This window comes from Vipera ursinii, assembly GCF_947247035.1.
Source record: "Vipera ursinii genome assembly, chromosome: 13".
NCBI classification, from domain to species: Eukaryota; Metazoa; Chordata; class Lepidosauria; order Squamata; family Viperidae; genus Vipera; species Vipera ursinii.
This window is the reverse complement of record NC_139526.1, coordinates 571,920-599,919: the sequence shown is the minus strand read 5'-3', so window position 1 is coordinate 599,919 and position 28,000 is coordinate 571,920. Positions and strand designations below refer to the sequence as shown.

At 45.4% G+C, this 28,000-nt stretch overlaps 3 protein-coding genes and 1 long non-coding RNA gene across 8 annotated transcripts in view; 1 reads left to right on the top strand and 3 right to left on the bottom strand.

Annotated features, from left to right (window-relative positions):
* The window catches only part of TBL3 (transducin beta like 3), a 34,173-nt gene extending 30,059 nt beyond the window's left edge, over window positions 1-4,114 (bottom strand). For 3 of the 4 annotated variants that reach the window (XR_014493711.1, XM_083373092.1, XM_083373094.1), the window contains exons 1-6: window positions 4,015-4,114; window positions 1,969-2,020; window positions 1,774-1,869; window positions 1,157-1,204; window positions 587-728; window positions 362-446 (exon numbers count right to left, since the gene is read on the bottom strand). Coding sequence is in view for 3 of the 4 variants with exons in the window: in XM_083373092.1 (XP_083229218.1) it covers window positions 362-446; window positions 587-728; window positions 1,157-1,204; window positions 1,774-1,869; window positions 1,969-2,020; window positions 4,015-4,052 (461 nt within the window). In the remaining variant the exon portion in view is untranslated. Of the gene's footprint in view, window positions 1-361; window positions 447-586; window positions 729-1,156; window positions 1,205-1,773; window positions 1,870-1,968; window positions 2,021-2,241; window positions 2,262-4,014 lie in introns of those variants that run through there. The other variant, XM_083373093.1, reaches the window with a different exon arrangement.
* A 4,666-nt stretch (window positions 4,115-8,780) lies between these two features.
* On the bottom strand, window positions 8,781-10,884 carry LOC310646204. The gene is made up of 3 exons (XR_014493651.1): window positions 10,623-10,884; window positions 9,644-10,303; window positions 8,781-9,060 (listed from the first exon to the last, which is right to left on the bottom strand). It is a non-coding gene; the product is annotated as an uncharacterized lncRNA (long non-coding RNA).
* A 1,219-nt stretch (window positions 10,885-12,103) lies between these two features.
* On the top strand, window positions 12,104-22,507 carry RPS2 (ribosomal protein S2). Of its 2 annotated transcripts, XR_014493667.1 has the most exons (8): window positions 12,104-12,271; window positions 14,645-14,734; window positions 15,219-15,326; window positions 17,121-17,294; window positions 17,462-17,621; window positions 19,340-19,431; window positions 19,672-19,907; window positions 21,488-22,507. XR_014493667.1 is itself a non-coding variant. In XM_083372672.1 (7 exons), exons 1-7 carry the CDS (start codon window positions 12,107-12,109, stop codon window positions 19,753-19,755), a joined length of 873 nt encoding a protein of 290 aa, XP_083228798.1. In that variant the 5' UTR covers window positions 12,104-12,106; the 3' UTR covers window positions 19,756-22,507. The 2 variants fall into 2 exon arrangements, 1 of the variants encoding a protein (XP_083228798.1); XM_083372672.1 differs by having other exon boundaries at window positions 19,672-22,507.
* Window positions 22,508-24,224: 1,717 nt separating this feature from the next.
* Window positions 24,225-26,950, bottom strand: NDUFB10 (NADH:ubiquinone oxidoreductase subunit B10). The gene is made up of 4 exons (XM_083372673.1): window positions 26,740-26,950; window positions 25,711-25,849; window positions 25,030-25,169; window positions 24,225-24,481 (listed from the first exon to the last, which is right to left on the bottom strand). Exons 1-4 carry the CDS (start codon window positions 26,885-26,887, stop codon window positions 24,381-24,383), a joined length of 528 nt encoding a protein of 175 aa, XP_083228799.1. The 5' UTR covers window positions 26,888-26,950; the 3' UTR covers window positions 24,225-24,380.
* Window positions 26,951-28,000: the final 1,050 nt, after the last annotated feature.

The window sequence follows — 28,000 nt, the reverse complement described above, 5'->3', positions numbered from 1 at the left end:
AGCTTCCTTTTCCTCACAACACACCAAGTTCCCAGAAGAAACCTGATGCCCTGCATGAACAACCTTACAAAGCACCCAGAGCAACGACAGCATCACCCTGCATCGCAGAGTGGGTTTACATTCTCACCCAGGAGGAGAGACAGAGAGCAGCGGGCATCACGGATATCTGTGTTTGTGAGTGACAGGAAATGTGTTTGTAAAATAATTACAACAGCAGTACAGAAGTGGCATTACATTTACTGCAAGTAGCCAGATGACGCTGAGAAAAAAAATCATTTCCCACCCATTTATTAAGAATTCCCAAATTCCCCAGACTAAACTTCCCCACTGCAAAGAGGGAATGGAAAGGAGGCTTCCTTACTGAACAACCCCAGAGGAGCCTTTCAGGTTGTGTGTGCAGTACTGCCGGGGAATGTCCCAGACCTTGATGGTGCTATCACAGCCACCTGGAGGGAGAGAGGAAGAGATGTGGCAAAAAAAGTCAGGCAAGCACTGAGCAGCCTGCAAGGAAAGTAAGCGCTCAGGGGCTAAACTTCCCAGAAAGGCTTGCTCCGATTCCAGCTGTCTGCTCAGGCTCAGACCATACCTGTGGCTAACAAAGTGGACGAGAGGTCAAAGGTCATGCTGGCCACAGGAGCTGTATGCACAGCCTTCCATGTGCGGATGCACTTATTTCCTAGCCAGTCCCATTGCTTCAGCAGTAGCGCTTGGCTTCCTGTTACCAAGATCTAATCCAACAGAAGGAAAATAGAAAAATACATTTTCATTTCTCAAATGAAATTTGAAATGAGTTTCAGCTTTGTTAATAAAAAAACCAAAACCAAAACGCCTGTATGCTACGAAAAATGCATTCTTGGTAACAGCAATTCAAGTAATGAAAGGTGTATGTATAATGCAGTACAGAACTATCAACTGATGAGACGCTTAATTTCTCTTGATTTTCCCCCCTCAGTATATGTGGAGAAGGACGCGTAAATCAGGAAGGGAGAGCCCGGGCTGTCGTCCCTCGGGGTAGACAGAACGTAAAATAAGTTCCAGTGCTGCTGAGGGATCTCTCTTGGGAAGCCGGCTGGCTTTGCAGGCTCCCGTTCGTATGGTGGGAGCAGCTTCTTGCCCGGCTGCTAGAAGTGTCCCCTGCAGTCCTGCGACCACCTACCTCATCGTCGTTGCTGAGGGCAAATACTGTAATCTCCGTTTCATCATCCTGAAGCAGAGAGAGGAAGAACCGTCAGATGACTTATCTGCATCATTGTTCTAATTAAACAGTAACTGTATTTTCAAGTATTACGCCTATTAAAGTAATTGATAATTTATCTTTTTAATTGGCTTGTTTTGTATACTTGTGCTACCTACGGCGAATATCTCTTCAAGCAGAATGTATAAAAGTAATTGCTTTTGATCATTATGTAGCATAAATTGTTCTAGTTATTCTATAATCTACTTAAGCCATCATACCTCACCACCACCACCTTCCTTCCCCCCGTTTGATGATTCCGTTCCAGTGTCACATTTCTTTAACTGGATTGTTCAACTGTCTAACTGCATAATAGTAGTAGCATTTTCTCAGTAATTACAGCTTCCAAAACTGGACTATCACTTCCATAATGTAAACGGAGTGGTGAAGCTGAAAAGAAAAGATACTCCCGCGAAGGGGCCTTCTGAATTCAGGACAAAAGAAAGGCTGGAATTGGAGGCTTGAGTGCATTTTCAGCATTCCTGCAATATACATCTTGGCTGGACAGAAGCTTGTTAGGGGAAGGCCTGTCTTAGTACCTGTTCAATACTGTGTATGATGTCTCCTGTTTCAATATCCACTACATTGACCTTGCTCCCGCAAGCACAAAACATGTAATCCCCAGCTTGAGTAACCTAGGCCAGAAAAAGAGAGCACAGTAGGTTTTTCAGCAAACGATGGTCATACGTAATAAATGCAAGTAGTAGTAAAGGTAAATTTGGATTGATTATTACCTGAATGGGTCCTCCTGTGTAAAAAGACTCAATTTTCCTGAACACGGCATAACTGAAAGATTACCAGAGACAATTCAGATTTTACTGTGTCGTGTTAACTATTACAGCACAGTTACACAGAAGCAGAATCAAGTAGCAGTGAAAGGTCTGTTCTTTTAATTTGAGCTGTAAATGATTTATAAAGCTAAAACACAAACAATCGTACTACCCACATGTAGTATCAACACAACCCACCCTGGGTCCTGCACTTTCCTTCCCCATGTGTGACCTTACCTCATCAGTTGGATATGTCAGATTGCCTCTGCCTTTGCCATCTGTTTCTGAAAAATGGCTAAAAACCATGAGATTGTAGCAGCATTCAGCTGCTTTATGGTGAAGTGATAAAGCCAAGAGGGAGAATTTATGGCTTCTCTTTTTCTTACCAGCAAAATGCCTGAAATGTGTATATTGCTGCAATGGGATGGTGGTATTTAGTGATATATGCTAGTGTGTGAGAGAGAAAGAGAGAAAGAAAAGTGGCAATTCTCAACAGCAGAACCCATATATTTCCCCTCCCCTTTTAACAAATACTTTAATTAAAAAAAACAATAAGTAGGCAAACCATTAGGATTCAGGAACTTTTAGTGATTCACTACAAGTGACACAGAGATTGACTTGCAGGTCCTCCATAGCCTTCTTTGTCAGAAATAACCTTAAATATATTTATTTGGAAATTTTATATTGCTGTCTACTCGCTCACGGCGACTCGGTAGCTTACAGGAAATAATAAAAACACAATATAAAAGAAATAAAAAATAAAATAACCCCCCCAGGGGTCAACACACACTCATACCAGCCATTTAATGGGCTCCATCCCACTATGGGCTCTCCTGGCCCGCTGGCAGGACCAGGTCTTCAGGGACTTCCGAAAGAGTGTCAGAGTGGGGGCCGGTCTAGTTTCCGGAGGGATGATGTTCCAGAGGGAGGTAGGGGGCCACCATGGAGAAAGCCTTTCTTCTGGGTCCCGCCAGACGTATCTTCTTAGGGGACGGGACCCGCAACATTTCTTGCCTCCCCCCTCTAGTGGCTCAGGTGTATGGACCAAAGAACTCCAAACCCAGAGCCACTTGGTCTTGCCAGGGTTCAGTTTCAACCCGTTGCTCCTTTAGCAGCCCGGGAAGGTTTCCAATATTGTTTGGCCAACTGGTCCGAGCTACAAATGAAGGCCCCCAACTCAGGGCGATTCCTGGGGGGCCCTTCGTGGCCACGTTAGAGTGATCGCCAGGGCTTGTTGCCTTGGAAGAGTGAGGAAGATTCTCAGGGATGACTCCCACCCTGGACGGTATCTCTTTACTCTCCTACCATCCGGTAGGAGATATAGGAACATAGCCAGCCGTACCAACAGGCTGAAAAATATCTTTTATCCGTGGGCTGTTAGGCTTTTAAATGGGACATAATCCTATGCAGAATTGACTTGGGAGGCCGGTGTGTGGTGTAGTTGGTTCACATAGTGTGGTGGGATGGAGGGTTTGTTGTCACTGTGTGTTGGGGGGAGAGAGCACAGGGGGAGGCTCAGCTAATCTCAATGTACACGTGTTGTACTTTGACAATAAAGGTTTATTATTTATTATCGGCCTCACACTTCTTCAGGCTTCGCTTTCTCTTGCTACGCTCTACAGTCCTGGGATCGCCCAGAGGTCTCCCATCCAAGCACTAAGCAACCCGGGTTCTGGCTCGCTTTCTGAGCTGGGCCCGGGGCGCCACCACTCGACTTGGGCTCCCTACAAAAGTTCTGAAGCCCGAGCGCAAAGGTAAGGGCTCTGCCGGAACAGGGAACCCCGCTCCCTTCTCGCAAGGCAGCTCTGGCGAGAGAAACCCTCTGCGTATGCTCAGAAACACGGTTCAACTAAGTACAGCGTGCGCCCACGCCGAGCGCGCGAAGCCAGCCAATGCGGTCTCTATGGCGACGGCGCACACTCTCCTCCCCACTCCATCCACAGCAGTCGCGGCTCCCGTGGCCCCCTCCCCTCCCCTCCCCCTCCCCCCGCGGCGCCTCCCTTTCCTCACTTGCTTTTCAGGCTCGCCGAAGAGCTCGTGACCGCCATCCTCCAACCCCGGCTGGGCTCCGGTCCCCTCGCCTGGGACACCCGGACAACCTACACGTGCTTCCGGGAAAATGCGTTTACTTCCGGCGCGTCGCCGTGGCGCAAGCAAGTATAGATGGATGAAAACGTCAAGAGGAGCGAACGGGCGTTCGAAGGGGCAGCTTCCTGGTCCCGCGCGCGTGTCGCCCTTGGTAGAGCCGACGCAAGCAGCGTCGAGGAGCGCAACTTTCCAGCGGCCCCGGGAGACCAGCTACCCTTTCCTTCAGAGGAGCGGTGCCCGGCAGGCTGATAATCCTCCGTCCATCTTCTCATGCAGATAGATAGTTTGTGATTTGCTATGGCTTCTTCCCCGCTTCATGGATTACTGCCTTGTCGTGGCGAAGGGGCTTGCGTAATTCAATGAAGCTATGAGCTATGCCGTGCAGGGCCACCCAAGACGGACAGGTCATAGCAGAGAGTTCTGACAAAACGTGATCCACTGGAGAAGGAAATGGCAACCCACTCCAGTATCTTTGCCATGAAAACCCTATGGACAGTACCAAAAGGCAAAAAGATATGACGCTGGAAGATGAGCCCCTCAGGTCGGAAGGCGTCCAATATGCTACCGGGGAAGAGCAGAGGGCTAGTACTAGTAGTGCCAGAAAGAATGAAGCGACTGGGCCAAAGTCGAAAGGACGCTCAGCTGCGGATGTGTCTGGTGGTGAAAGGAAAGTCCGATGCTGTAAAGATTTTTCTCCATAGGAACCTGGAATGTAAGATCCGTGAATCAAGGCAAGCTGGACGTGGTCAAACAAGAGATGACAAGACTGAACATCGACATCTTAGGTATCAGCGAACTAAAATGGACAGGAATGGGTGAACTTAATTCAGATGACCATCAGGCAAGAATCCCTCAGAAGAAATGGAGTAGCCTTCATAGTCAATAAAAGAGTAGGAAAAGCAATACTGGGAAACAATCCCCAAAATGACAGAATGATCTCAGTTTGAATCCAAGGCAAACCATTCAATATCACAGTAGTCCAAGTTTATGCCCCAACCACCGGTGCTGAAGAGGATGAAATTGACTGGTTCTATGAAGCCCTACAGCACCTTATAGAACTACATGGCATGGATCCGGATTATCTACGGGAGCACCTGCTGCCGGCGTCAACTTCCCTCCGTCCTGTACGCTCCCACAGAGAGGGCCTCCTCAGAGTACCACTGGTCAGAGAATGTCGGCTGGTGACCCCCAGGGGGAGAGCATTCTCGGTGGGCACACCAATCCTTTGGAACCGCTTACCGGCTGAACTACGGATGGCCCCCGACCTTCGCTCCTTCCGGCGTGATCTAAAAAATTATCTATTCGAACAAGCCAGCCTGGCCTGATGGGTTTGGGGTTTTAACATTATTTTAACTAACTTACCACATTGGGCACAATCATTTAACTTTAAATCTTGTATCCTGTATTCTTATTTTTATTGCCCTGTACACCGCCCTGAGTCCTTCGGGAGAAGGGCGGTATATAAATCAAATAAATAAATAAACAAACAAACAAACAAACAAACACCCAGAAATGATGTCCTTATCATCATGGGGGATTGGAATGCTAAAGTAGGAAGCCAAAAGATAACCGGAATAACAGGCATATTTGGCCTTGGAGTACAAAATGAAGCAGGGCACAGGCTGATAGAATTTTTTCAACAGAATACGATGGTCATAGCAAACACTCTTTTCCAACAACCCAAGAGACGGCTGTACACATGGACATCAGAAATCAGATTGACTATGTGCTCTGCAGGCAAAGATGGAGAAGCTCTATACAGTCAGTAAAAACAAGACCAGGAGCTGACTGTGGCTCAGACCATGAGCTTCTCATTGCAAAGTTTAGGCTTAAATTGAAGAAAGTAGGGAAAAGCACTAGGCCACTCAGCTATGAATTAAATCATATCCCTGTTCAATATACAGTAGAGGTGACAAATAGATTTAAGGAATTAGATCTGATGGAGTGCCTGAAGAACTATGGACGGAGGTTCGCAACATTGTACAACAGGTAGCAACCAAAACCATCTGAAAGAAAAAGAAATGCAAGAAAGCAAAATGGCTGTCTGAGGAAGCTTTGCAAATAGCTGAGGAAAGGAGGGAAGCGAAAGGCAAGGGAGAAAAAGAAAGATATGCCCAATTAAATGCAGAATTCCAAAGAATAGCTAGAAGAGATAAGAATGCCTTCTTAAATGAACAATGCAAAGAAATAGAAGAAAACAATAGAATAGGGAGGACCAGAGATCTTTTCAAGAAAATTGGAGAGATGAAGGGAACGTTTAATGCAAAAATGGGCATGATAAAGGACCAAAACGGCAGGGACCTAACAGAGGCAGAAGAGATTAAGAAGAGGTGGCAAAATTACACAGAAGAACTATACAAGAATGAGCTTAACATCCCTGATAATCACAATGAGGTGGTCACTGACCTCGAGCCAGACATCCTAGAATGTGAAGTGAAGTGGGCCTTAGAAAAGCTGAGCAGCAACAAAGCTAGTGGAGGTGACAGTATTCCAGCTGAGCTATTCAAAATCTTAAAAGACGATGCAGTAAAAGTGCTACACTCAATTTGCCAGCAAATTTGGAAAACTCAACAGTGGCCACAGGATTGGAAAAGATCAGTTTACATTCCAATTCCAAGGAAAGGCACTGCCAAAGAATGTTCAAACTATCGCACCATTGCACTCATTTCTCATGCTAGTAAAGTTATGCTTAAAATCCTACAAGCTAGACTCCAGCAGTATGTGGATCGAGAACTACCAGAAGTACAGGCAGGATTTCGAAGAGGCAGAGGAACTAGAGATCAAATTGCCAACATACGCTGGATCATGGAGAAAGCTAGGGAGTTCCAGAAAAAACATCTACTGCTTCATTGACTATGCCAAAGCCTTTGATTGTGTGGATCATAACAAACTGTGGCAAGTCCTTAAAGAGATTGGCATACCAGACCATCTTATTTGTCTCTTGAGAAACCTATATGTGGGCCAAGAAGCAACAGTGAGAACTGGACACGGAACCACTGATTGGTTCAAAATTGGGAAAGGAGTCCTGCAAGGCTGTATACTGTCGCCCTGCCTATTTAACTTATATGCAGAGCACATCATGAGAAAGGCAGAGCTAGATGAATCAAAAGTTGGAATTAAGATTGCCGGAAGAAATATCAACAACCTAAGATATGCAGATGATACCACTCTAATGGCAGAAAGTGAAGAAGAACTAAAGAGCCTCTTGTGGGTGAAGAAGGAGAGTGCAAAAGTTGGGTTGAAACTTAACATTAAGAAAACCAAGATCATGGCATCTGGCCCTCTCAATTCCTGGCAAATAGATGGGGAAGAAATGGAGGTAGTGACAATTTTATTTTCCTGGGCTCCAAGATCACTGCAGATGGGGACTGTAGCCAAGAAATTAAAAGACACTTGCTCCTGGGGAGGAAAGCCATGGCAAATCTAGACAGCACACTAAAAAGCAGAGACATCACCCTGTCAACAAAAGTGCATATAGTCAAGGCCATGGTCTTCCCAGTTGCAATGTATGGCAGTGAAAGTTGGACCATAAGAAAGGCTGAGCGCCAAAGAATTGAGGCCTTTGAACTATGGTGCTGGAGAAGACTCCTGCGAGTCCCTTGGACTGCAAGGCGATCAAACTGGTCAGTCCTAGAGGAGATCAACCCTGACTGCTCTTTAGAAGGCCAGATCCTGCAGCTCTATGGGAGAAGGGCGGTATATAAATCTAATAAATTAAACTAAACTAAATTAAACTAAAACTTTGCCCACCTAGTGAGAAGGAAGGACTCACTGGAGAAGAGCCTAATGCTGGGAAAGATTGAGGGCAATAGAAGAAGGGGACGACAGAGAATGAGGTGGCTGGATGAAGTCACTGAAGCAGTAGGCGTGAGCTTAAATGGATTCCAGAAGATGGTAGAGGACAGGAAGGCCTGGAAGAACGTTGTCTATAGGGTTGTGATGGGTCGGACACGACTTTGCAGCTAACAACAAATGGCTTCTTCCGGGGTTTGACTTGTGCATCATTACCCACGTAGGTAACACCATCAGTGCCAGAAAGTAGTAGTTTGTTCTCATTTTATATATACACCATTGGCTTGCTTTGCCAGTGTCGGTGAGAATGCTGGTGGTTCTTTGACTGGACTGTTCTTTGAGTTGGTAGTTCTTGGATTGGGGTGTTGTTTACTGCTTGATCCCTTCTAGCACTGATGTTGCTTCGCTGGGTAATAAAATCTCTGCAAGGAAACAACCAATTCAACCTTGAACTACAATATTCTCAATGGCTTGTCAGACTGGTCTCCCACCCAAAGGCTAAACTTTGTAAACTTCACAAATACAGCTGAATATGCCTCCCATACATCTAGGTAATCACCAAGATGTCCTTCAAATCAATAGTGAGTACACACGTTAATTGGGGGAGAACTGTGTATATCTTTTGCTGATGTCTTCCATGAGGTCACATCAATCCCCACCCAACCTCGAGGCAGAAATGTTTTGGCCCACCCATTTTTGTAATTGAAAATTAATGGAAATGGGAGCTTTGCATCAGTGTTAGGGCTTATTGTTCTTAACCTTTATGGTAAATTGGGATACGGCAGCTGGACTAGATGATCTCCAGGGTCCCTTCCAACTTTATTATTACATAAATTGGGGTATCACATAAGCTCAGGAACTAGGAAAATAATTCACAAAAAAGACATGTGTACATCACAAAAGTATTTATTTTATAATTCAAAAAACTTTGCAAATGTTAGTCTCCCCACAACTAACATTTTCATTCCTTTGGATGAAAGGAGGTTATAGTTAATATAAAAAGCATATATATATATATATATATATATTCCTCTGCCAACCAATCAATATACACAACAGCTTGTGACATCTAAATGTTGTCTCTTCTAATAGCTGTGGGGAATTCCTCTCCGGTATGTGGAAAGTTAAGATCCTGCAGCATATTAGTCTTCAAAGCTTTATCTTCCTCTGCAGCATCTGTTGGGAAAAATAGCTATTAGCATTTATTACAACCATGGTGTATTTTTACGAGATATAGGAGCCTGGGTTTTATTGCTCAAAGATTGCGCTTAAGGCAATAAGCTTAATGCTCCTTTTTGCTATGGGCACAGTTACCTCATCCAAGGCCACAAAGGAAGCCAAGGATTATTTTCAGACAGTGCCCTAAAACCCCATGTCATAGTATAACAATGGAAAGCAATTTCTATCAGCAGCTGAAAAGTTTCTAACATACTACCAAAATCAAGTCAAAGGTTATCTCTTGAACAAACCAACATATAGAGAAAACCATACATTAGAAACTTGTATATAAGTGGAAAATACCCTATGATGTCCAGCACCTGCTAGCCAACAGCTAGCAAAGTGGTGGAATCAAGGCATGGAAATCATGGTAACGCAACCACACCCATTGAACAGGATGTAGGCCTGTCACCTACCCTGTATTCCACAGATCTGTTTGTCACATAATTTTAAAAGTGTTCCCTTTCAAGTTACAATTCCTTTATAGGGATGAAGGATAATATAGTCCATAAATTCAAAAGGCAACTTTAATTGCACTTGCCATCTGTATAGGTTGCATACATCTCTGGCATCAGCAGGCGAGGAACCCATCTTGCACAAACCTTCCGATACTGAAGAATATCAATAATGTGTCCCACACGTTCCTGTGAAATGCCAAGCTTGGCGGCAATTTCCCTTTGAGTGATCTGCCGATTGTCCTTAATCAGTTCATCCACTTTCCCCACATGGAACTGATCTGTGGCCGTCACTGGTCTTCCGCTGCGTTCTTGATCACATAAATCAGTTCTTCCTGGTTTACCACCTTTACATTTTTTGGCCCAGCGACGCACAGTACTCACATCCACACAATCCTCACCATAAACGGCAAGCATTTGGCGATGAATTTCAATTGGAGGAACTCCTTCAGCGGTCAAAAATTCTATCACGGCACGTTGTTTAAAGCGTACCGATGAATATTCAGCAAAGGCTTCCATTTCACAAACAACAGCAACACAACCTTTTCTCACAACAACTTGCCACCAGCAGAGGTGAAAGAGGAGATGCTAAAGAACATATCAGGGCTTCTAATCCAGGACTGGCAGCAGTTGGTGATTCTGTTCATTCCACCCTCGTGGTACCCAACACAATAACAGCCATCAGCCTTAGCGACAGCAACCAGACTTCTCGATTATATAGTAGGCTTGCTATCCATTTCAGGAACCTGTTAGATAAAATTGAAATGAAGGGTTCTTTTTCAAAGTACCAAAAAATGCAGCTTTTTTTATAGTTGAAGGACAACATACTCCATAATGCTAAAGGTAGTTTCAACTGCATTCCCCACCTATATCATTTGCAAAAAAGTTAACATCACACAACTTATTTTTAAACGGACAGCATTTCAGAGATGCTTTTTTTTTAAAAAAAGCAAAAGCGATGTGCAGAATAAGGCATCCGGGAGAAACATCAGCGCCACAATTAGTCGCCACGTGGAACAGACAAACCCAGCGGCACCAAAAGAGAAGCTACGTCTGAACGCTGACCTGAGTTCTAACACTCCTGGGTCTAAAGCGGCAGCAAACACAGGCTTTAAGCAATTCATTCACAACGGGACCAAAGCGCCCCGCTCGAATAAAGTCTCACTGTACGTTATCTGGGCTTCCTCGGGGCTTCGGGCGACGGCAGTCGAAACCCCAGACTTCCACGAACAGTGAGAGAAACGGCAACGCCACCCGCTACAGGCCCAGGCTGAGACCACCGACGAGCCCGGCCGCGACAGCCGCGCCCCTCACCTTCCCGGAAAGCGCACGCGAAGCCCGCGCGCCGGCGCTGCCTTTTATAGCCTCGTCCTTGTAATCCATGCTCGATCCCGGGCGTTTTAATTCATGCTCGATCCGGCCAATGCGCCTGCGCAATTGGCTTAGGAGGTAGGGAAATAGAACCTCGCGCACGCGCCTCGAGAGGTAACGGAACTCGCGAGAGGAGCTGACCTTAAATACCCCTCCCTGCGCGTGGCCGGCCTTCTATTCTATCGCACGTAAGTAGCGGTCGGCTCTCTCGGCGGCGCCATCCGCCGCCATCGCTTTCGGGGAGGCCCGGCGCTGGGCCCGGTCGTGGGGCGAGCAGCCAGGCCGGCTCCGCGCCCTCCGGAGGGGAGGTCTGGGAGGGGTGCCGCCCTCGGGGACGATGAACCCGGCAGGGAGATGGGAGCGCTCGTGGCCGAAGCAGCCGGCGGAGGCGGGGGGGGGGGGGTTCGGACGGGCTTCGTAAGGAGGCAGAGGCTTCTCGGGCGGTAGGTACGCCAAGCGGGTCCGGAGCCGAGGAGGCCTTTTGCTCGCAAGAGCCGGGGAGCCCGCGGTGGCGATGCCGTCGGCCCCGTTGCTTCGAGTGGAACCCCGCAGCTAATCGGCTGGATTGGAGCTGGCCTCGCTCGGCGTCCGGTGGGCCTCCCGTCCGCTTGGGGCCCGGTTTGCGGAACTGAAAGTTGGAAGAGGTGAGCGGAGCAAGGCTGGCGAATGTTGCCTCCTGCCTGGCCGCCTCCCTCAAAGCTCCCTCGCCCTCCCCGTCTGCCTTCTCCCGCCGTTTCTGCACAGAATAAAGTGGGCTCGTTTCATCGGTCCCGCAGCCCCGAGCACGTGAAATGTGTCTCTCAGTTCAAATGCAGAAACCATCTGAGTCACGTAAACTAGTTCAGACATCTAATCTGACATGCAGAGAATGGAAGGACTAGGCACGTTGGCCTCTTGCAAAAGAGGAGGGACCGACTGGTTCCAATTCCCTCTTTTTGCTGGTCTTGGAGCCTGTTTCTAGGAGGCTGGCTGGCTTGCGGTAGAGGAATTACTTTATTCTGAGCTTCTTTTAGGGTCAGTTCCAGATGGAAGTATGATTTTGAACACAGCTCTGTACAGACTGAAAATTGATTATGTTTCAGTCCTGTGTTTTTGCTTGGTCATTTTTGTGTTGTGCAGCAGGTGTCCTGAAATAATTCAACACTTTACAGTTCCAAATGTAACTTTTTCCCCAGCAAATGGCGGATGACGCCGGTGCCGCGGGAGGGGCAGGAGCAGGAGGACCAGCTGCCAGGGGAGGCTTCCGAGGAGGCTTTGGCAGTGGAGGCCGGGGCCGTGGAAGAGGCCGTGGCCGTGGTCGCGGCCGTGGTCGCGGAGCTCGAGGCAAAGCTGAGGACAAAGAAGTGAGTAGAATTACCCTGTTTTAGTCTTTTTTTATTCCAACCAGAAGTCTTGGACGAGTAAGGAAGTCCAGCCTGGTCTCCTGCATGAAAGAAACAGGTCTGGTGATGGGGCAAAATGGAGCGCTGCCAGAGCTAGTCTGAACAGAGGCATTTGGCAGGCCAAGGCAGATTGTAAGAGAAAGATTAAAGACCATTTTCATAACAGTGATGTGTGGCAGGTGATCCAACAAACTATCAACCATAGACTAAATAAAACCACTCCTGCTGACGGGCTTCATTGGCAGAGGAGCTGAATCATTTCTTTGCCCACTTCAAAGTGAAGCCTTCAGAGGCAGCTGTACCACAGCCACTAGTCCACTGCAGCCCTCTCCTCACCATGGAGGAGTACCTTGAGAGGTGTGAACTCAAGGAAGGCTGCTGGACCCGACAGCATTTCTGGCCAGGTGCTTAAAGACTGCGCAGACCAGCTGGCTGGGTTCTTTACCAAGGCTTTTAATCGGTCTCTATCCCAGTCCACTATTCCCTGCTGTCTGAAGGCCTCCGTCATTGTTCCATTACCAAAGGAGTCCTTTATTAGCAGTTTCAGTGATTATAGACCAGCAGCCATATTATCAGGAAGTGTTTTGAAAAACTGGCCCGCAGGTACATCGTGTCTTCCCTCCCATACACATTTGACAGTCACCAGTTTGCATACAGAGCAAAAAGATCCACGGGAGGCCATCCTCTCCATACTGCTATGGCTCATCTGGAGCAGCAGGGGACCTATGTAAGGATGCTTTTTGTGGATTTTAGCTCTGCATTCAACACAATTCTTCCATACACACTGGTGCCTAAACTTGTCAACCTTGGTCTTTCACATTCAATCTGCCTTTGGATTGTGAACTTCCTGTCTGGCCACTCTCAGAGGGTTAGATTAGGCAACTATATTTCTTAATACAGGCTCCCCCCCCCCCCCAGGGCTGTGTGTTGAGTTCCCTACTTTACAGCCTCTATACCAGGGGTCTTCAAACTTGGCCCTTTCATGACTTGTGGACTTCAACTCCCGGAATTTCTCAGCCAGGCACGCTGGCTGAGGAATTCTGGGAGTTGAAGTCCACAAGTCATAAAAGGGCCAAGTTTGAAGACCCCTGCTCTAGACCTATGACTGCACCCCCACTTATCCCGCTTATCCCAGCAATATTATTGTTAAATTTGTAGATGATACAACAGTGGTTGGGGCTTATCTCCAAGGAGAACCTGACTTGGAGTGCTCATTTTACAGCGTTGGTTAAGAAGGTCCAGCAGAGATTATATTTCTTGAGACTTCTCAGCAAACAACGACTGCATGAAAAACTGCTGGTAACCTTCTACTGTTGCTCCATAGAGAGCATTCTAACTTGCTGCATTCGTGTGTGGTTTGCTTACTGCACAGTAGCAGATAGGAAAGTGCTCCAGAGGGTTGTTACCATCGCCCTGAGGATTATTGGCTGCCCTCCCCTCCCCCCCTGGATGAACTGTACAGTTCCCGCTGTCTTAGGGAAGCTCAAAACATTCTCATCCAGGACATTCTTTTTTTGAACTATTAACATTGGGCAGACAGTACAGAATAATAAAAACCAAGACAAATAGGCTGAAAAATAGTTTTTATCCCAGAGCTGTAACCATATTAAATACTACCGTATAGTAGTGCAACATTGAAGTGCAATATTGGGGGCCGTGCAGTGGTGAAGAGAATGCAAAGGATGTGTATATATAAAGGACTTATTTGTGGTTTTTACTTGTGTGTAGTGTGCACTGTGGACAGCACTTGATCTTGTGATAGTCTATTCTTTTGAAGTCTTGAGAAAGTGTCCTGTAATTTTATTGCAGCAAATGGAAATGGCTTTTCTAGATGACGTTTTAGGCTTGTCATCCTCTGGTAATAAATAAAGGACTTTAGGAATGCTGATTATGTTTTCATTGTATTAGGATTGAATAAATCAAAGTCAGAATACTTAACTGAAATTGGCAACCAACAAGCCAGCCCTCTGGATGTATCACTGGTCTGTTTCAAGCCAGACAGAATTCAGCAGAAGCCACTATAGTTAGAGAACTTTTGGTTATGTTAATACATTTTTACTCCATTTTTGATGTGACAGAAATTAAACGTTCTGGTTGGTTCCTGTAGAGCAGACTGGACTTGGCTCTCTGGGGTCAGGTTGAACGTATAATTGGATGTCACCTGCATAACAAATAAAACTTGCAAAATAATAAAGAAGGGGATGGATTGTTAAAATGCATACTGTCCTCCATGTACTATCTTGTTAAAGTTATAACTGTGGTCCAACTGATTGCTTTTTTATATGCGAAACGTATGTTATTGCTGAATTAATAGGTTCATTTCTATTTTTGCAGTGGATGCCTGTGACCAAACTTGGCCGACTGGTAAAGGACATGAAGATCAAATCTCTGGAAGAGATCTACCTTTTCTCTCTTCCAATCAAGGTATTACTCTTAAAAACATGGAGAACTCATTACTTTCTCAGAGAATAACATATATAGTTGCAGGGATGGGGACAGGGTAAGCACATTTGTGCACCCGTGTATTAGTCACCCAATAAAATTGGTGAGGCGATCCAGACAAAATTGGAAAGAATTTGTTCTCTTTTAAGTTATTGTTATACGGTGTGTTAATACTTTTGGGTTTTCAAAGGAGTCAGAGAAAATCCATTGAGAACTCATTTGGCACAAAGGCACTCAATTAAAAGCTGCAGATGAAAGAAAGCTGGATGACTTGGCCAGTTACTTTCAGCCCTGGGGAGAAGGTGCTGGCAGGCCACTTCCAAAAACGTTGCAAAGGAAATGGTACTGACTTGTTCTGGGAGTCTGCAGAAACCAGGCATGGCTCGTTGACCCAAGCCAATGATGGATGCTATTGTGAAATTTCCTGCAGTGGAGAGAGGTGGCTTATCCTATATTGACTTTTCAGGAGTCTGAAATCATTGACTTCTTCCTGGGTTCCTCACTGAAGGATGAGGTTTTGAAAATCATGCCAGTGCAGAAGCAGACACGGGCAGGCCAGCGCACCAGGTTCAAGGTAACCAACTGCATTTTGTGTATCCTGTGCTTGGGATGTGTAGCTGTGTAGGATGTGTAGGCAGCAGAAATTCCTCCTTTTTTCTTGGTATGTTTACTTTGTTACTAAAGCAGACTTCCCAATCTGGGATTCATTTGCTTCATTTAGTGAGCATCGAGTTGGGAAAGTGAGCTTGTTCGATAATAAAGAATGAACTTTTCCTGATGAAGCTGAATATCTGAAGGATATTCTAAGGAGTGGACGTGATCTTAGAACCACTGAACTGTGTCTTTTAAAAATCCCGAAAGCGCTGGGGAACGACTGGATGACAACAACAGAAAAGTCCTCCAGGATTTCAGAAACATCATGCCTGATGATCCTTATTGCATTCTTGCTGTGGATATAGTAGATTTGATTTAAACCAAGTCAATTTAAATCACTGGTAAAAAGGCTAATCATAATTTTTAAAGAGCAGCTGTCATTGCTGCCCTGCAGCGGCAGCTCCTCTGACCCACCGTTGACTCACCGACAGTCCCATTCCCTTTAACGGGGTGGCTGGTGATGCGGGCGCTGCCACGATGGATCTGAAATGACAGGTGCTCTTTAAATGTAAGGACTCACTCTTGCTGGTAGTTAGAATCTTTAATATTACTTGCAAACAAAATGGAAGGTTTCCTATTTAGAATAATAAGCTGTCAGGTTAGTAAAACAGCGACATCAGAACCGATTTTAGGTTAATAGGTTAATGACACATAGTTGGAGAACAACTCAAACTAAAACTCTTAGAGCCTGGTACAGATGCATTTCTCTTCAAAAAATTATACAGTTTGCAGTGTACATAGATTTGCAAAATAATTGTTTTATGATTTATCTCATGGTTACTGTGAAATTGTGTGATAACGCTGCGTGTTATCTCAGCTTACAGAGCTTGGATTCATTGAATGAGTTTACCAAAAATGTAAATATTGCAGAATGTACAGCCTCATACTACATAACTAAGCTCCATTTCATGCTGAATAAACTACATTATTAATGTATCTTAAATAGAAAACTATCTTTAGATGGATTTTTACTCCAAAAGCATTTTATTAAAATAAATTTGATAAATTTAAAAAAATCCAATTTAATTTTTTTTTATTTTTTTAAAAAACATTATTATCTACCCTGCCAACAAAGAGAAGGACTAGGGATAACGTGGTAAGTCTTCTAGTACTTGAGGGGCTGTCACAGAAGAGAGGGTTAACCTATTCTCCAAAGCACGCGAGGGTAGAACAAGAAGTAATGGATGGAAACTTAATGGAGATCCAACCTAGAATTAAGGCAGAATTTCCTTTCAGTGAGACTAGTCAGGGGAACGGCAGGACCTGCAGGATGTTTTCTGCTGTGGAGTTGAGGTGGCTGGCCACAGCTTGGGGTGCCACTGGGCTGGCGTAGAGGCGCAGGGGCAACAGTGGCCAGCTGATATTGCTAAAAGCCCAGGCCATTGTGCAAGGTGACCAAAAAGGCAGCGAGGAGGAAGGAGATAGACAGAGGGGGGGAGTTGGCTGCAAACGTGGGTGGGCTGTCAAGTACCTGAACTTTGACCCCCTGACCACAAGGGCACTCCAGTGGCCATAATTTGGGGCCAGGTGTAAGCATTATTCTTTCATGCTGCTGTAATTTCAGATGGTTGCTGAATGGTCATAACTTGAGGACTACCTATAGTAAGCTGTGCTCAGTATCAGAGGCCACGTGTTTGCAGAGTTAAAGTTGGGCTGGCTGTCAGGATGGTTGCATTTCCGCTGTGGAATTGCAGGTTATCTCTTTTCTCCTTAGGCCTTTGTTGCCATTGGGGATTACAATGGTCATGTTGGTCTTGGGGTCAAGTGCTCTAAAGAAGTTGCCACTGCCATTCGTGGGGCCATCATCCTGGCGAAACTCTCCATCGTGCCAGTAAGGCGAGGCTATTGGGGGAACAAGATTGGCAAACCTCATACTGTGCCGTGCAAGGTAACACTTTTGGTTTTGAACAGCGATAGCGCTTAGACTTGTATACCGCTTCACAGTGCTTCACAGCCCTCTCTAAGCGGTTGACAGAGTCGGCATCCTGCCCTCAACAACCCGGGTCCTCATGAACTACTTTACTATCTGAACCTCTGTTTGGCTTGCATTTGTAGGTGACAGGCCGGTGCGGGTCTGTCCTGGTTCGCCTCATTCCTGCCCCACGTGGCACGGGAATTGTGTCTGCGCCCGTTCCAAAGAAGCTGCTGATGATGGCGGGAATTGATGACTGCTACACCTCGGCCAGGGGCTGCACTGCTACCTTGGGCAATTTTGGTATGTCTTTGGGTATCTGAAGTAAATGGTTGTAATTTGGGAAGTGGCAACTTTGTGCCACAGAATTCTTAGCTTACCAGTAGCTTATTTAATTTATAGAGCTGCTGATCTCAGTAAGTGTGGCTCTGGGTTAGGTACAATCAAGCAAAGCAAATATGACAGCCATTGAAAACAATTTTAAAGTGCAATTAACAATTTTGCAGGTTTGTCATAGGACATGCAAAGTTGTTGAAACCGGCCCGTGGGCTGGCAGTTTGACACCCCTGCTCTAGAACAAGATTCTTTTCAGACCGTGAAACTTGCTTTAAAATTCTCTGATAAACAGGACTGGGAAAAATTGGCTGTATTCAACTTACAATAGAGTCCTTGGAAGATGGTTTGAAACCCTGCTCTAGAATGCCCCCAAACATCTTGAAGTTGGCTTCCAAATAGTAATTATTCGTATTATGTGTGGAGAAAGTCTTAAATTCAGGAATTGTATTAAGTGTACATGAACAAGTGAAATCTCATTTTTATTCTGGCTTTTGATAAACCAGCCCTGGCATATCACTGAATGCCGACTGAGCAGAAATAAAGATAATCTCTTGCATGTTTGCAGGCTTAATGGCCCCGGCCTCTCTAAAGCAGGGAGAGTAGGTAGATTTTGAATGTTACAGGTTAGTTTTTTATTGAGCAAGAATCTTAAAACCCACCAACTATAAATCTAGGTGGGAAACAGTGGCTTAGAGGGGAAGGGCAAAGATTTGGAATTGAGGAGCTTGCATTGCTTTCAGATGATTTCTTTTAAAACTTATTATTTTCTAAAGATCAGGAGGAGGTTAAGATAAATCAGTATATTTGATGATGTAACATGACACAATGTAACAGCCTGAACTAAAATCAGCCATAAGAATTGAAAAACATGACTAGATGCTCATGCCATACAAAAGGGGCTGTGGGCACTGTCCCTCTCGTTAACACTGATTGGGAATGATAGTTGAGGAAGGAGGCAAATCATTGCTGCTCTCCCAACCCCTGCAGTCAGTCCAGAGAGATCAGGGTTGATCCCAAGAGCTGCTGAGAGCTCAAGGATAGATGTACCTCCTCTAATCTTGGTTCCACCAAAGGTCAAGTTCAACCAATTCTGTCTCCACAATATACCCTGATCTAAAGCTGATCCAGATAATTTGCTTCCTCCAAGATGATCTGTAGCTTCCATCCAACCTTTTTTCCATAATGGGAAGATTAGAAAATGGAGGAGTTCAGCGATGGGGACCTCCCCGTCACGCAAAGGGAGACTACACCACTGCATGGATTCACCCTTTGGGCATCTCTCGTGCTGCCTTGAGATACTGGGGGTGGCCAGGATCTAACGTATAGCTGACTAAGGTGACATTTAGTGCTGGCATCTGTTATTTGAACTACTGAGTATTAAGTGGCTGCTCTATGGACTTGTTAAATAAATTTGCAAAATCCCAACCCAGCATCATTATGCGCTGGTGTTTTTGTTCTTTGGGAATGCTCAATTTCAGAACACCCTCAGCTCTGCTCAGTTGCGCCTGATTCCAGTGGTGCAGCTGAGTTTTCGAGAGGGAAAGCAAATGAGTTCAAATTTGCACGGCAGTGAGTCCGGCTGCAGTGGTCTCTCTGTTCCTTATCAAACTCGACAGGCTTGAATATATGAGTGTGCCTTATAAAAAACACGGTGGGTGCTGAGGAGACTTCTGTTTTTATTTCAGCTAAAGCCACCTTTGATGCTATCTCCAAGACCTACAGTTATCTGACCCCTGATCTCTGGAAAGAAACTGTTTTCACTAAATCTCCTTATCAGGTAAGAAGAACTTGGCGTGGGGATTAGGGAGTACTCCTCCCCCACCCCTGCCTCTCACAGATTGTGCCTTTCCTTGGTGGAGCTCAATGAGGACAGACTCAGAGGCTCCTCTCATTTTATCCTACTAACCCTGTGAGATAGTGAAGTGACTGAACAGAATTCCCACACACACCTTCTAGGCTGTATTTTATGCCAAAAAGAAAAAAAAATATCTGATGCATCTTTCCCCCTTTCCTACAGGAGTTCACTGATCATCTGGCAAAGACCCACGCCACCAGAGTGTCTGTGCAAAGAACTCAGGCAGCTGCTGTGGCAACCACCTAAAAGATCCTGTACATCATCAATAAAGTAACCCTTAAATTTTAAACAAATCTTAGCACCCGCTGTATTTATTCCTTGTGCAGGTTCCTTCATTGGAAGAAATGCTAATGGTCCAAAAATGCATTTTGAATATCCTTGAAATCAAAGGTTATAGAGTAAGGAAGTTTTGAGGATCTTAACTCTTTTGCTTGTATTATTTCAGTGGTTGGCAGCAATCTGTTCCCAGGAAGTTTGTAAGGTATTATGTTTCAGGTGTTATTCCCTGTAGTTAAGGAGCTTAATTTGGAAGATCATCTAACTGCCGTGACCAGGGGGGCTTTTGCACAGGTTCGCCTGGTACGCCAGTTGTGCCCCTTTTTGGACCGAGATGCCCTATGCATGGTCACCCATGCCCTTGTCACCTCTCGCCTGGATTACTGCAATGCTCTCTACATGGGGCTGCCCTTGAAGTGCGCCTGGAGGCTTCAACTGGTGCAAAATGCAGCCGCGCGGGTGCTTATGGGAGTATCTCAATACTCGCATATTACACCACTCCTGCACGAGCTGCGTTGGCTTCCGGTTGCCCTCCTGGTGTGATTCAAGGTGCTGATAATCACCTTTAAAGCCCTACATGGCTTAGGCCCGGGGTACTTGCGAGACCACCTGCTGCCAATGTCAACCTCCCATTGGCCAGTTCGCTCCCACAGAGTCAGCCTCCTCAGGGTGCTGTCGGCCAGGCAATGCCGGCTGGCGACCCCCAGGGGGAGAGCCTTCTCTGTGGGTGCACCAACCCTCTGGAACGAACTGCCCCCGGAGCTGCGGATGGCCCCTGACCTTCGGTCCTTCCGCTGTGACCTAAAGACCTGGTTATTCCAATAAGCGGGCCTGGACCGATCATGGTTTTTAAATTTGTTTTTTTATTGGTTTAAATTGCTCTTATTTCTTATATTGTTTAATCCTCTTTTAATTTTTGTATTTATATCTTTTAACTTTTTATTGTTGTGAGCCGCCCTGAGTCCTCAGGGAGAAGGGCGGCATATAAATTTAATAAACCTTAACCTTAACCCGCATAACCTATTAACTGGTCAGCTGTTTTCTGGTAGGAAAGAAGAAAGCTAAAGCAAGATGGGCTCTGGTTGAAAATCAGAGTTCCTCTCAAAAAGTTAACAGCAGGCTGCCACATAAGGCAGTATTATCCAGTGGGCTTCCAACAGATTCTGAGTTTACATGTTTGGTCCAGTGTGTCTTTTTGGTTGCGTTAGGGTTAGTTAGTTGCAGGGACTCTTGGTGTTCCCATTTTCCAGTGTGGCTTAATCTAAAGCCACATTAGAATACATAATTGTATTCTAATGCACAATGACAACTAGTGCCAGACCTGCCCTGGCTTAGCATTTAGGAAAGAAAGGCCCTCAACTCCATTTATCTGAAGTGATAGCTTTTACTAAAATTAAGCGGTTGCAGCAAAAGTAAAGCTAGATCCGAGTATTCCCACGCAAAGGTTACACTTTTTTTCATTTGTCCCCATTCTCCCCCGCCCCGCCCCCCGACCAGGTCATCAGTGTCCAATAGTATTCCTTTTTGATGTTTTGGGAACTATTTTTGAGGTTTGGCGCCCCTCAACGTAGCTTTGCATTCTGTTCCCAGGCCATGTGTCCTTGGCAGCTGGTTTATTCCAGTTCGACACCTGTGGTTCTTGGTTCTCTCTCCCACAGTGCCCAAACTTTACCTTTCTCTCCTCCCTTGTGTTTTATGGCAGGATGCCAGCGAAGCGTAGAAGCTGAAGATGGCAGGCCTGACAGCTAGTGTTAAGGACCTGCCTCAACCAGATCTCCCAAGAAAGCAGAACTCTTGAAACAGGCATCATTTGAAAAGGAACTTTTATTGAGAGTGATGGCAAGAGAGCAAAGCGAGGTCTGAAGATTTTGCGTGCAAAAGTGTACATCAAAAGGCAATTCAAAACTCCTCCCCCCCAATGTCCCACCATCTGGTTGAAATCCAGCCAATCCACAGGTGCCAGAGTGTTATAAGAGCCTGGAGATTTAGCGCCCATCTCAAAGTCTCTCGCTTTGTTTCCCAACGGTCCCAGGCTCCACTGTCTGGAGATAAGGCAGATGTTTTTAGGTCACATTCCTCTCGCCCAGAGGGAGGCCACCTCGAGCAGAGCAAAGCAAATAATATCCCCCATACAAGCCCCCTCCCAACAGTATGGAAGGCCTCATAAATACATAGGCAAAAGCAGGAAAGGGAGAAATGAAAAGATTGAGGGGTTCTGACAGCTAATTTGAGGTACTGCTATTTGCGACCAAAATTGGAATACAACACTTTCGTAAGGTTTATATAATACAAGGAAAACCTGAAAAGGCCAAATTCAATAAGCTCTTGCGGATGATATGTTTCTTTTTAAAAGGCACTAAAAAGTCTAATGATAGCTAGTTTTGTGTCATGGTTAAGGCAACAGTTCTAATCCTACCTTAGCATGAAGCCAGCCGGGTGACCTTAGTTCAGTTACTTCCTCTTAGCCCTGGGATGAACAAATGGCAGATCATTTCTGAAAACTTGCAAGAAAATTGTAAGGTCGACTCCAGTCAGTTGCCTAAAAAATGTGACTGAAAGGAAACTTCCCCTTCTAATGTTGGTCTGTTTGGTAGTCGCTCTTGCTTCTTGCCAAATTTAATATTTGGAATTCGTGGCCCATGTTGGATGTTTCTTAAACCTGGATTTTTCATATTCACTGTGATACAGATGACAAATTTAAGTGAACACTTGGCTTCCTTGATTTCAGTGGATTACAGATGAGGTGCATTCCTTTTAACAATTTTTACAAACAAATGTTATCTAGTTGGCCAATGAAACTTCTGTAAGAGCAACAGCCAAGCTCAGAGAGCACCAAGCCCTCATTCAGCCTTGAGCTACAAATATTCTCTTATATTGATAAATAGATGGGTAAAGCAACCACTTTGTCAGATGCTCCAGGCCTGGGCAGAGCTTCGCATTTCAAAATAAATCCAAATCTGCCCCTTTGTAAAAGGTTCCCGGGCAGATGTTGACAATTAAGTGGTTACAATTCCTTGTTCCTGCACAACTGGAGCAGAGCGAGGACCTTTGACCACCCAGGAAAGGTGAAGGAATAAAGAAGTGATCTACTGCCCAAGGAAATCCTTTTCCTGGTTATCTGAAATTGAAGATTGGGTATCAGCAATGTGAGAGGCCAAGAGAAAGATGGCGAACCTTTTAGAGACCGAGTGCCCAAACTGCAACCCAAAACCCACTTACGTATCATCGGGTGCCGGGTGGGTGTGTCCAATTGGGTGGTAACAACAGACTAGGTGGGACTAAAAAGTTCAATCAGTCAATCCCAACTTTGCAAGATTTTTTTTTCCGTGAGAAGCTGAAATTGATTGAATCTTTTTTTTGTACACAGCAGAGGCCTAAAGCGAAAAGGTTTTATAAAACCCAGCTGAAGGCCTAGGACTGGGGCAATGGTGCGCGTGCCCATAGAGAGGGCTCTGCGTGCCACCTAAGGCACCCGTGCCATAGGTTTGCCACCACGGGACTAGGATGTTCATTCCTCCCAAGCTTAGTTCTTGATAGCCATCACTGATGTGCTCTTTGCCTTCTGCACTGTCACCGCTTTCCATCATCAGATCCTTCTCTGAATATTCTCTGCCCTTGTCTCAGAATGTTCTAGGTTACCATAGGGGACAGGAATTGAACTTTACTGGCCACTTTTTACTGGATGCTCACCTAGCTACAAATTTGAAATATATCTTCTCTCACGGCAGGTAGGAGTTGGGCCGTCTTGCTCTTTGAAGAAATCCCGTTTTTCTTCAGAAGATTCAGCCAGGGGCAGACTGCATTACAGAGGCAATAGCAGGGGAAGGCAGGCTTGGGGATGGGCTGTAAAAGGAGGAAATGGAAACTATTATACAAAAGTGGCAGACCTGCCCCAATCTGATCCCTTAGGAAAGAAAGACCCTCGACTCCCATTTGGTTAAAGCAAAGGCTCCTTTTACTAAAGGGGTTGGCTGCAGTAAATTCGGGTTGCTCTGAATTTTCCCGTGCTCGTAAGATCTGGAAAGGTTCACCTGTAACCCATCTTTCCCCCCCCCCCCCCCCCCCCCCGGTGACCGGTCTGTTTCCAACCAAACGGAACTACCCAAACATTTTGAGAACGCTGAGATGTTTGCGGGTAGTCCGCGTATTTTCTCTGGGTGTCCAGGATAGACTAGGGACTCCTGTCCTGGGCAGGGGGCAGAAGGTCCAAGGTCTCTTTGAGCCCTACAATTCCATCCTGCTGGAATTCAAGGGCGGCAGCAGCAAGGAAGAGGGCCAGACGCACCATCCATAACTCAACCCGGGACCCCCTCCCAGATTCTCTCTTGGCTGAAAATGGGAATGGCTCAAGTTCCAGGCAATTTTCTAGCCCAGTTCCACAGCTGCGTTTTCTTTGCATTTGGCTCCGTGAGCCATTAATGAGCAAGACAAAATTCTGCTATGCTGAAACATCTTTATTTTATACAAAGAACATTAAGGAATTGGTAAGGTTACATATTTATTCATTTTCTAGCTGAATTGCACTTCAGCCTCATCCGCCGAGGAATTGTACCAGGACGGCCCCCTGATTTCCCACCAAGCTCATTCCTTTTCTGCTATGCCTTTGCCTCTGTTTGGGCTTTCCTTTCTGCAATCATCCGATGCTTCTGCTTCATTAAACACCTGCGAGCAGATCCATAAGCACCTAGCTCATCATCTGAGGTAATAAAAACAAAAGAAAAAGTTATCTGCCAAAAAAGTTATTGCGCAGTGAGACTGCCAAGCAAGGTACTATTTCTTGAAGGCCAGTTCAATCCCTGAGATTGAACACTGATTAGAAAAGCTGCTTTTTAATCCTTACAATGTAAAGCAACTTGAAAAGAAAACAAGTTGATAGCCAAAGAGGATAGTATGAAGAAATTATTTTTCTTCATTAAAAATATTTCATGAAGTACATTTAAATGAATTTCAGAGCAAGTTGAACCCAAGTAAAAATTAAAATTTAAAAACATCCATCCATGGGAAAATAAAGCAGCCTAAGTTCCAAGTCTTCTCTATAAAGAAGTCAGTGTAGTTAGAACAGTAGCTTTTAACCAAGTGTGAGGTAAAATAACACACACAAACCAAGGGTCTTTAACATTCTCACTCACTTTGACATATATAAATAGGATCCTTACACCAAAAAGTTGCGAGAACCACTGGCCTACAACATGGGATTTGGTTTTACATAGTTTAATGTAAAAAATGTCACAGTGGTTGACTTACATCGATCCCTATAAGCTTTGGCCACATCTTTAAATAGCTGTAGGTCCTTTGCACAATTTTCAGGGGCATTCACGCCTTCCCGGACTCTGCAAGCCCCTAGTCTTTCCCGTATGATTTTCACAATTTCCTGGTCAACTTGCCTATGAAACAGATTTGGAGAATGCTGTAACAAACATATTTACTCCTCCAGTTAGCCCTGCAAACTCACTGCCCCTTTACTGCAACTTAAAGCAGCCTCTTTTTAGGCTTATGCCCACTGAAAAGATTGCTCATGTCAGGTTTGAACCACTAACAAATCTTTATCAAAGCAGGTCCAGCCTATTATATGTTTTCATTAGATAAAATACTGAAGATTGGACCAACCTGGTAGAAAATGAACTAGTTCTCATTGTCCTGTACACACCTTTGTGACTGAAGAGGACCCCCTTTGGAAGATGAGCTTTCTGCTCCTCTCCTTTCTTATTTGTTCCACCACTGTAATTTATAAGCCCAGGAAAAAGGCTGATCCTAGGACATTTTGGACTCTTCTCTTGGAGTATCTGTAGCCCTACCTATATTTCCAAGCTTGCCATATTTTAACTGCTGCCTTAGCAGGCTAAGCACCTAAGGCTGTAGTTAACGGTGGCCTGCGTAACAGATCATTTGGCAAGAGACTGGAACTGTGAAAAGATACAGACATACAAATCTCTTTTCCACTGCATCTCAGCTTCGTAGATGCACAGGTAGTCATCCTCCAAGCATTCTGTAATGTCTGGCACACGACGGAACTCCCGATGATAATAATAAATCTTACTATTTGCACGCTGGCGTTCAATCCATTCTGTTGAAAGAAAAAATAACCTTAAGACAGGAGCTAGAGCAGGCATGTCAAACTCGCGACGTCGCGCAACGTATCGGAACTTTTTCCCATTGCCGAAAATGGGATGGGCGCGGTTTCTCCGTGATGCTCTGGCCTGCGGGCCGGCAGTTTAACACCCCTGAGCTAGAGAGATCTCCTCCTTCCATTATGGACAGTGAATATATGTTACTTATATGTAAGGGTGTAGATCTATACCAGGGGTCCTCAAACTTGGCCCTTTTATGACTTGTGCACTTCAACTCTCAGAATGTGTGCCATTGTGCCCACAGGAAAAAAATGACAATGTCTGTCTATGTCTCTGTCTGTCTGTTTGTCTGTCTTCTAAGGTGACCTCTAGGCCCTTAAGACAGCTTGCCTTTTTTGTGTACGATTTGTATTAGCACTTTATTAACAAGAAGGTAAAAGAAAATAATATATACGGTAGTAAGGAAGAAATAAATAAAAAGGTGCAAGAAAAGAAAGTTGAAGACTGATAGAAACGAAGGAAGTGGCTTCCGATATTCCTCACCTCCCGCGCAAGCAAGAAGGCAACTCAATCCTAAATGCCCTCAGCGGGCTGTGTTTCTAGGAAGCGCCAAGCGCCCGCCCGCGCCAGGCCCGCGAGGTCTCCGCCTCCTCCTCCAAAGCCGCGTCCCCGTTGCCAGGGGCGCCCCGCCCTCCGACCTTGGCAACTGCAGGGTACGTGGACTTCGGCTCCCGGAATCCTCACCGATAGCCACGCAGGCTGCGGAATTGCGGGAGCTGAAAGAAGCCCCGCCCCGCCTTCCGACCGCTATGGCTGAGGATGACGGGAGTTGTAGTCGCGAAAGCACCGCCCCGCCCTCCCTGGAGCTCCTGCCCCTCCTCCTCACCTCTGTACAGGCTGACCGGTCTGTCTACCGTGTAGTAAAAGAGCTTCTCGAAGAAGAGGGTCGGGCCGGAAGGGGGCACGGGGGGCTCAGGCTTTGGAACGTCGATCGGGGGCAAATTATACGCGGCCCGCTCCGAGTCCTTCGACATCGTCGCAGCCTCCGGAACGCCTGACCGGACAAAATGGCGGCGGGCGACGAGTACGCATGCGCACGCTAGCGAAACTGCTTTCTCTTTCCGCCGGCCAATCGGTCAGGGAGGCGTTTCTCTCTCTCTCCCCCCCCCCCATCTGTATCGAAGATGCAGTACTTGGCTTCGCCTGCCAATAAACCTCTCCTGTTCCTCCTTTTGATCAACGCTAATCTTTTAATACAGGTGGCCATTATTTCCCCAGTGTTACAGCTTTCCCCACCTCCCTTTTACAGGTCTGATTGAATAAGTGCAAAAGGTCCTCGAATTACAACCATTTCTGTAGTGACCGTCTAAAGTTATAACAGAAGTGAAAAAAGTGACCTCTGACCCATTTTCCACACTTGCGACTGGTAGTGGGATTCAGACAGTTTGCACCACTTTGGCAGAACTGGAAGCTAATTTTTTGTTGCCCAGGCCCAGAACAGAATTCCGGAAGTGGCATCTACACAGAGAACTGGTTGTTCACTCCATTTTTTCCACTCCATAATATAACGTTCTTGCGAATGATCTTTCAAATAAGCCGAGATCTTTGCCATTTCTGCCAGGTCAGAAACCTTTAAAGTCCATTCTTCTATAGTCGGCAGTTCCTCCTTCTTCCAATATTGACCTATTAAAAGTCTTGCTGCCGTAATTAAATTCAACATCAACTTAGTGTCCACAACAGTAGCATCTGTAATTATACCCAGCAAAAAGAATTGCGGACAAAACTTTATCCTTTGCTTGAAGATCTTCTGCATATTCCACCAAATTTTTATCCAAAAAGCCTTGACCTTTTTACAGGTCCACCATATGTGAAAATATGTTGCATCTTCGCCACCACACCTCCAGCATTTTGGCTGATAATTGAATATATTGAATATATCCAGAACAAATATGGGACTAAAAAGTTTCATTTAGCATTTGAATAAGTCTTCCTTTTTATTTTCCTTTTTTTTTCTATATGAAATATTAGTATTGCTTGCAGTTATCATATATGAGCTAGAGAGTGATAGATTTAAGAATTTATTGTTGGTAGCATATGGATGTTTATGATTGTTCTTTGTTTTTATACCCTGTACTTAGCTCTGGGAA

What these genes read in the sequence shown, in the direction of transcription:
- NDUFB10 (XM_083372673.1), bottom strand. Translation starts at nt 26,887, where the DNA reads ATGTCGAAGGACTCGGAGCGGGCCGCGTATAATTTGCCCCCGATCGAC. An exon ending in ACCGGTCAGCCTGTACAGAG is followed by an intron (nt 25,850 to 26,739) that starts GTGAGGAGGAGG and finishes TTCTTTCAACAG; the next exon opens with AATGGATTGAACGCCAGCGT. An exon ending in CAAAGCTTATAGGGATCGAT is followed by an intron (nt 24,482 to 25,029) that starts GTAAGTCAACCA and finishes TTATTACCTCAG; the next exon opens with ATGATGAGCTAGGTGCTTAT.
- RPS2 (XM_083372672.1), top strand. Translation starts at nt 12,107, where the DNA reads ATGGCGGATGACGCCGGTGCCGCGGGAGGGGCAGGAGCAGGAGGACCA. An exon ending in CTCATACTGTGCCGTGCAAG is followed by an intron (nt 17,295 to 17,461) that starts GTAACACTTTTG and finishes TTGCATTTGTAG; the next exon opens with GTGACAGGCCGGTGCGGGTC. An exon ending in TGCTACCTTGGGCAATTTTG is followed by an intron (nt 17,622 to 19,339) that starts GTATGTCTTTGG and finishes TTTTTATTTCAG; the next exon opens with CTAAAGCCACCTTTGATGCT.